The sequence below is a fragment of the Vicia villosa genome, unplaced genomic scaffold (assembly GCF_029867415.1).
Source record: "Vicia villosa cultivar HV-30 ecotype Madison, WI unplaced genomic scaffold, Vvil1.0 ctg.000444F_1_1, whole genome shotgun sequence".
Classification (NCBI taxonomy): Eukaryota; Viridiplantae; Streptophyta; class Magnoliopsida; order Fabales; family Fabaceae; genus Vicia; species Vicia villosa.
The window spans coordinates 213576-219652 of record NW_026705212.1 but is presented as its reverse complement, the minus strand read 5'-3'; the positions used below and the strand labels follow the sequence as shown (position 1 = coordinate 219652).

At 36.4% G+C, this 6077-nt stretch overlaps 1 protein-coding gene across 3 annotated transcripts; it reads right to left on the bottom strand.

Annotated features, from left to right (window-relative positions):
- Positions 1 to 326: 326 nt before the first annotated feature.
- On the bottom strand, positions 327 to 3693 carry LOC131628343 (uncharacterized). Of its 3 annotated transcripts, none has more exons than XR_009291755.1 (6): positions 3194 to 3330; positions 2870 to 2934; positions 2735 to 2791; positions 2369 to 2452; positions 1152 to 2300; positions 327 to 916 (listed from the first exon to the last, which is right to left on the bottom strand). XR_009291755.1 is itself a non-coding variant. In XM_058899186.1 (6 exons), exons 1-4 carry the CDS (start codon positions 3596 to 3598, stop codon positions 2214 to 2216), a joined length of 633 nt encoding a protein of 210 aa, XP_058755169.1. In that variant the 5' UTR covers positions 3599 to 3693; the 3' UTR covers positions 336 to 916; positions 1152 to 1241; positions 2131 to 2213. The 3 variants fall into 3 exon arrangements, 2 of the variants coding, with proteins under 2 accessions (XP_058755169.1, XP_058755168.1); XM_058899186.1 differs by lacking the exon at positions 2870 to 2934 and having other exon boundaries at positions 336 to 916; positions 1152 to 1241; positions 2131 to 2300; positions 3194 to 3693; XM_058899185.1 differs by lacking the exon at positions 2870 to 2934 and having other exon boundaries at positions 345 to 916; positions 1152 to 1241; positions 2231 to 2300; positions 3194 to 3693.
- Between the last annotated feature and the right edge of the window lie 2384 nt (positions 3694 to 6077).

Below are 6077 nucleotides of genomic sequence, written 5' to 3'. Positions count from 1 at the left end.
TTTATAAATTTAGGGTAATTGCTTCTAATTGCTTGCTCTGGTTTAAATTCAATTTTACCCTTTTTCAAAAACCTTCAAAAAGCACTACAACGAATAAGGGCTTTAAAAGCGCTTATTTTGGGCTATTACAGCGCTTTAAAGCGCTGGCAAAGCCAGCGCTGCCGTAGGTAACAAAAGCGCTTTTGAAAGCGCTCTGGAAGCCCCCCCTATAAGAGCGCTTTTTCCAGAAAAGCGCTCTGGTATACCCCCCTATAAGAGCGCTTTTCTGGAAAAAGCGCTCTGGTAGCCCCCCCTATAAGAGCGCTTTTTCCAGAAGCGCTTTCGTAGGTTGCGTTTTTTTTATGTTTTTTTTAATCTTTGGCAGCGCTTTTTGTAATAAAGCGCTTTAGTAGGTGGCCCTTTAAGAGCGCTTTTTAAAAGCGCTGTTGTTGCTAAATGAGGTATTTTAAAGTGCAGCCTATAATTTAAGCCTCCCAGTTCGACCTGTAATATTTTCGACCTGTAATATATTTTCAACCTGTAATATTTTCGACCTGTAATATATTTTCGACGATATATTTTCAACCATAGGTAGGACAATATATATATATACTAATATAATACCATTATAATATCCAAAATTAAATATATACATCATTATAGTTCCTGTCAAACAAACTAAATCATGTAAAGTATAATATATATACAGAAAGTTTCACATGTAACTAATGTCAAACAAACTAAATCAGTAACATCAACAATATTATACTTCAAATATTGGCAACAAATCCTACATGAATAGTTGCTGAATATAAAATTGACTCAAAACCTCTTTGATTTCTTCCAACTAAAGTATGAACATAATAAAGATCGTTTGCGAGAATATTTGTTGCACCACATACGCACATGGACTTGGAGATAATATAGTCCCTAATACCTGAAAAGAATTTTCAGAATGATGTCACAACTTCAACGTAAGATTCCAATCCGTAGAATAACTTCAGCATTACAACATCTAAAAAATATTTAGCGATTGTGTGCATTTCCGGCTAATAGGAAAAGAAAAAAGAGACAGAATATAAAGTGAAGGTGAGCAAGTTAAGAATATAGGAGAAATATTTCACGTCTTAGCTAAGAATTGAAACAACAGTAATGGTTAACAAGTAAATTACCTTGTGAACCCACTGATATTCTCCACCTTTAGTGTCAAATGTTCCATGCGGCAGGCTAACTAATTTCAATGTGAAACGAGGACCACATTCCTGCAATTTTATCGGTAAGTTATTTCAGAGGAAATTTTCAAGATGGTAACAACAAACATACAAAGGAATCAGGTAGAAGAATAATTAAATCTAGTAAGATTAAAAAGTTTTGCTATACAATTTTATTAATAATTTCATTTAACTCAAAGGCCAAAGATTTATATGGGTTTGGGTTTAGATCTAAAAAGTTTTGCTGTTGTTTTGGTTCACGATTTATATGGGTTTGGGTTTATTTTGGTCTAATTTATTTTGGGGGAAAGAAATTACCACAAACTGCAAGTGTTTGTAAATTTATGTGGCATGTGAATGGCAGGTATTCTTAGTGATGTTTCCTCTAATACCTTTTACACATTTCAACCTGAGAGATATTTATCTTTTATAAACTATAGATGTGCCTCTGATTTTGAAATAGAAAAGATTGATTAGACAGAACAGATTCACTAGTTTTTAAATAAATTCAAGCAAAATTATCAAGATCTATGGTTATTACACTTCCAATCTCCTTTTCAAATATTCAAAGATAACTTATTATAACATAAGGTTTTAATATGAATTCACTTATGTTTGATTGTTTCACTTTTTTTAATAATATGTAAAGATTAGTCGGTCTTAGATTTCCAATTTCCAACAATGCCATATCAATAACATTAGTCAAGCTCAAAATACATAGATTGTGTTGAGAGTTTCTAACACCCTGTAGTAAAAAATATGTGCCATAATTCATGGCCCACTTGGAGTAAATACTAGACTTCATTTAAGATAGTTTTCACTTTTCAACTCAGTACCATTCAATGTGACATCCATTCAGCCACTAATATGACATCCATTCAGCCACACAAGAAAAGCAATGAAAAGTAGTAGGGAAAGTATAATGAAAAGCACCACTTACTCATAAAGAAAAGCACCACTTTTTGGTGAAGCAATGAAACAATATTTAAAATATAAGATCTAGATGCGTGGGATCTTCTTTACTCAAAAGCACCACTTACTTGGTTCCCTGTGATTGGTGTGTACAACTACAGTAGATGTGAAGTCCTTATTATTTGCATATTCTACAATCTGCAATTGAAAATATAGTCAGTATGCTTTTTACCCAAACAGTGAAGAGATAGTGAGGCACACATCACCTTTTTTAAATCATAGGTTCCTCTCTTGAAGTAATGTGCATTTGGTATAATCTGAAGCAATTCTGATATAAAAGCAGGAGCCCTCTGCAAATCAAGTCATATTTCACCAAAAAAATAGAAAAAATGTTAGTATATAAAAGAAGACACGATTTCCCCACTTTACTCCTAAAAGTGTGAAACGTGAAGCCAAACAAATAGGGAGGAAATGATCTGCAAAAATTGCAATAGAAGTAGATCTGAGTCAAACGTTTTTAATGATCTGCCAATTGCAATTTATTGACCATATAAATGAATCAAACTCATTGTAACAATGAATATCTGCACAGACCAGAAACAAAACTTGTTAAAATCAGTGAATAAAATTACCAACGAAAGATGACTGGGAGACATACTATCAGCTGCAACATCTCTTTTATACAACACCTAAAAACAAAAACAAATGCTTTTCATGACCAGGATCAATAAATTACTGTGTAGAAATTAAAATAAAATAAAACTTACTAGAATTGATTGTTTTAGTGTGTCCGGGCTTCACATTAGCTAGAGCCAAAGGTGATTCCAGACACCTAAAATTGGTTTTGACATTTGAGTAATTTCGATTAGAACTGATTTCAACATGATTTCAACTTAAAATTCCTTCTATGCTTTCAAATTAAAATCAATGTTACAAAATCAATCCATTCAAAATCATAATTTTTAACAGTATTAATGAAAAAAATAACAGATTTGATTAAAAGCATCAATTTTTAAGCTTTCAAACAACCAGTCCATAATTAGGAGAAAGCAAATTTCTTTAAACAAAAGAGCTTTAGCGAGTTCCGTTACCTGAGCCATAACAGCGGCGAATGACATTCCGAGAGGAAAACCAGTGGCAGCAACATTATCAACCCTTGCACACCGAACAGTAACTCTAGGGTTCCGTCGTTTGCACAGTATTCCTTTATTTTTAGGTTTAGGTTTTTGAAATTGGGAAGAACTATAAGACATCGTTTCAGAAGCACCGGAATTTGACCTATTGTTGGGTCTTACTTCTTCTGATTCTGATTGTGAGGAACAACTCTGGATCTCAGGCATGTTATCGAATTCGGTGGTGGCGAGGGAAGGGACGTTGTTGTAGGAAGGAGGAGGAGGGCCTTTGGAGAAACCGGTGGGTCTGGAGTGAGGAGGTGGTTCGTCGTACTTGCGTTTGAGGGAGGGTGGAGTAGCGTCGTATTGGGATTTGTCGGCCATTGAATTGGATTGAAGAAAAAAAAGGAAAAGGTGAAGAAGAAACCCTAGCTGGAGATGGAGTAGGTTCGATAAGATGCGTTTGAGGCAAAACGCGTGTTTGTTATTTTTGTTTTAAAAATTTAATTTTAAATAAGCTACGCCAGCGCTTTTAAAAGCGCCTTCGTAGCTAGCCCTATACCAGCGTTTTTTTTTCCTAAAAGCGCTTTCGTAGCATACCCCTATAACAGCGCTTTTAAAAGCGCTTTCACATCTTACTCTATAGCAGCGCTTTTTAAAAGCGCTTTCGTAGGACCCCCTATAGCAGCGCTTTTTTCCCTTGTTTTTTAGTTTTGTTTTTAGCAAAACCTATAGCAGCGCTTTTGTCTAAAAGCGCTTTCGTAGATGTGCTGCTAAAAGCCAAATTTGGCGTAGTGAAGGCTACGCTTATTTACAAGCTAAAGTCCTTATTCAAATCCTTTTTCTATTCACTGCAAACATTTTCAAACAAATCAAAGTGAGCTAAGCAATTAAGACCCCGTGGATAACCATGGATACAAAGGGTGCTTTAAACCTTCCCTTTGTATAATTTACCCCCCGAACTCAAAATCTTTTAAAAAGGTATTTTTCTCTTCTTTTAGCCTTTCTTTAAATTGGATAAAATAAAAGTCAGTGGCGACTCTTACTTACCGCGACATTTCTTTAAAGTCAGTTCACCGTATTACAGCAGGCATAAACACAACTTTTATATGGGAGTGTATCTGGTCTCTGCATCATTTAAAACTCTACTAAGATAATATATGGCTCTTTCGATGCCATCTTCATTTTCCTGTGCTAACATGCTAACTATAGTAGTGTGAGGAGCTGATATATATAATCTTATTGGCTTCTTTGCAGATGGAGGGGGCAAGATAGGCGGATTCATCAGATATTGCTAGATCTTTTCGAATGCCTGTTGATGTTCATCTGTCCATTTAAATTTCCCTTATTTCAGGTGTAGAAGGGGAGAGAAGGCTTGCGTTTGACCGCTTAAATTTGAGATAAATCTCCTTAGGAAATTTATCTTCCCTAATAGAGATTGCAATTCTTTCTTAGTTGTTGGCGCCTTGGTCTCCATATAGTTTCATTTTATTCTGATTGATCTCTATCCCCTTTTTATGGACCACAAAGCCCAGAAAATCTCATGCCTGCACAAAGAAAGCACACTTGAGAGGGTTCATCTTCAAGCCATGTTTCCTCATTCTTTCAAATAATTGGCTAAGATGGGTTAGATGATCCTCGTCTGATATAGACTTTATTACTATATCATATATATAAACCTGCATAAAGGTTTCTATGAAGTCATGAAATAAAGAATTCATTGCACGCTGGTATGTTGCCCCAACATTTTTTAAACCAAAAGGCATAACAACTCACTCGTAAGTGCCTATTGCCCCTGGACATCGAAAGGCTGTTTTGGAAACATCCTCTTCTGCAATAAAAATCTGGTTATGGCCAGAATATCTGTCGAGTATGCTAAGATACTCATAGCCTGCGGCTGAATCAACTAACATTTATGGCACATGCATTGGGTATTCATCCTTAGTAGTTGTTGCATTCAGATCATGAAAATCTATACATACTCTTAAGGAGCCATTTTTCTTAATTACTGGAACTATATTAGCAATCCATTCGACATACCTTATGGTCCGGATGAAGTTGCAACGAATGAGCCTTTCAACCTCCTTTTAATTTTCGAAAGGACTTCTGGAGCGAACCTCCTGGGAGTCTGCTTGATGGGCTTCTTGCCATCCTTGATAGGCAGCTTTAGTTCGACCAGATCCCTCTTCAAACCAAGCATTTCATCATAATCCCAAGCGAAGCAGTCTTTATTTTTCTTTAGCAGTTCCACTATCTTGTTCTTCAACTTGGGTTCCAGTTTAGTGCTGATGTATGTAATCCTCTTTGTGGTTCCATCTCCAAGATCTACCTCTTCAAGTGGGTATTGCACTAACATCTTTGCACTTGATGATAATGGATCTTTCTCGAATCCCAAAGGCTCTTCGTCATAGATAGCATCTAGCCTTTGATTCGACGTATCTTCTAATACCTGTTCGCCAGGGGTTTTTGGTGTGAATCTTGCCCCCTGGCCTACATCATTCAACATGTCACTGTCTGCTTCGGCCTCCATGTTGATCATCTCGGCTTCGAGAGCCGCTTTTTGCTTGTTCTCGGCGAGATAAGCCGAAATCTTTTCGAAGAATGAAGACTCATACATAATCAGGGTTTTCGTCCCAGCCCGTGGGCCGTATTTTTGATGATTCCCCTTCTTCAGGATCTCCCATAATCTCTCAATCCCATTGAAACCCATTAGGGTGGAGTGTTAAAAAGTATATAGCATGTTTATTTGGGGAGTAAACATCTCCAGCTGGTTGACATGGGCCTATAATCGCCAAGTTTCTGTCGAAGTTTGCCTTATTCATTTGATTTACTTCACTCATGAAGTAACTCTAGTCAGCCTCTA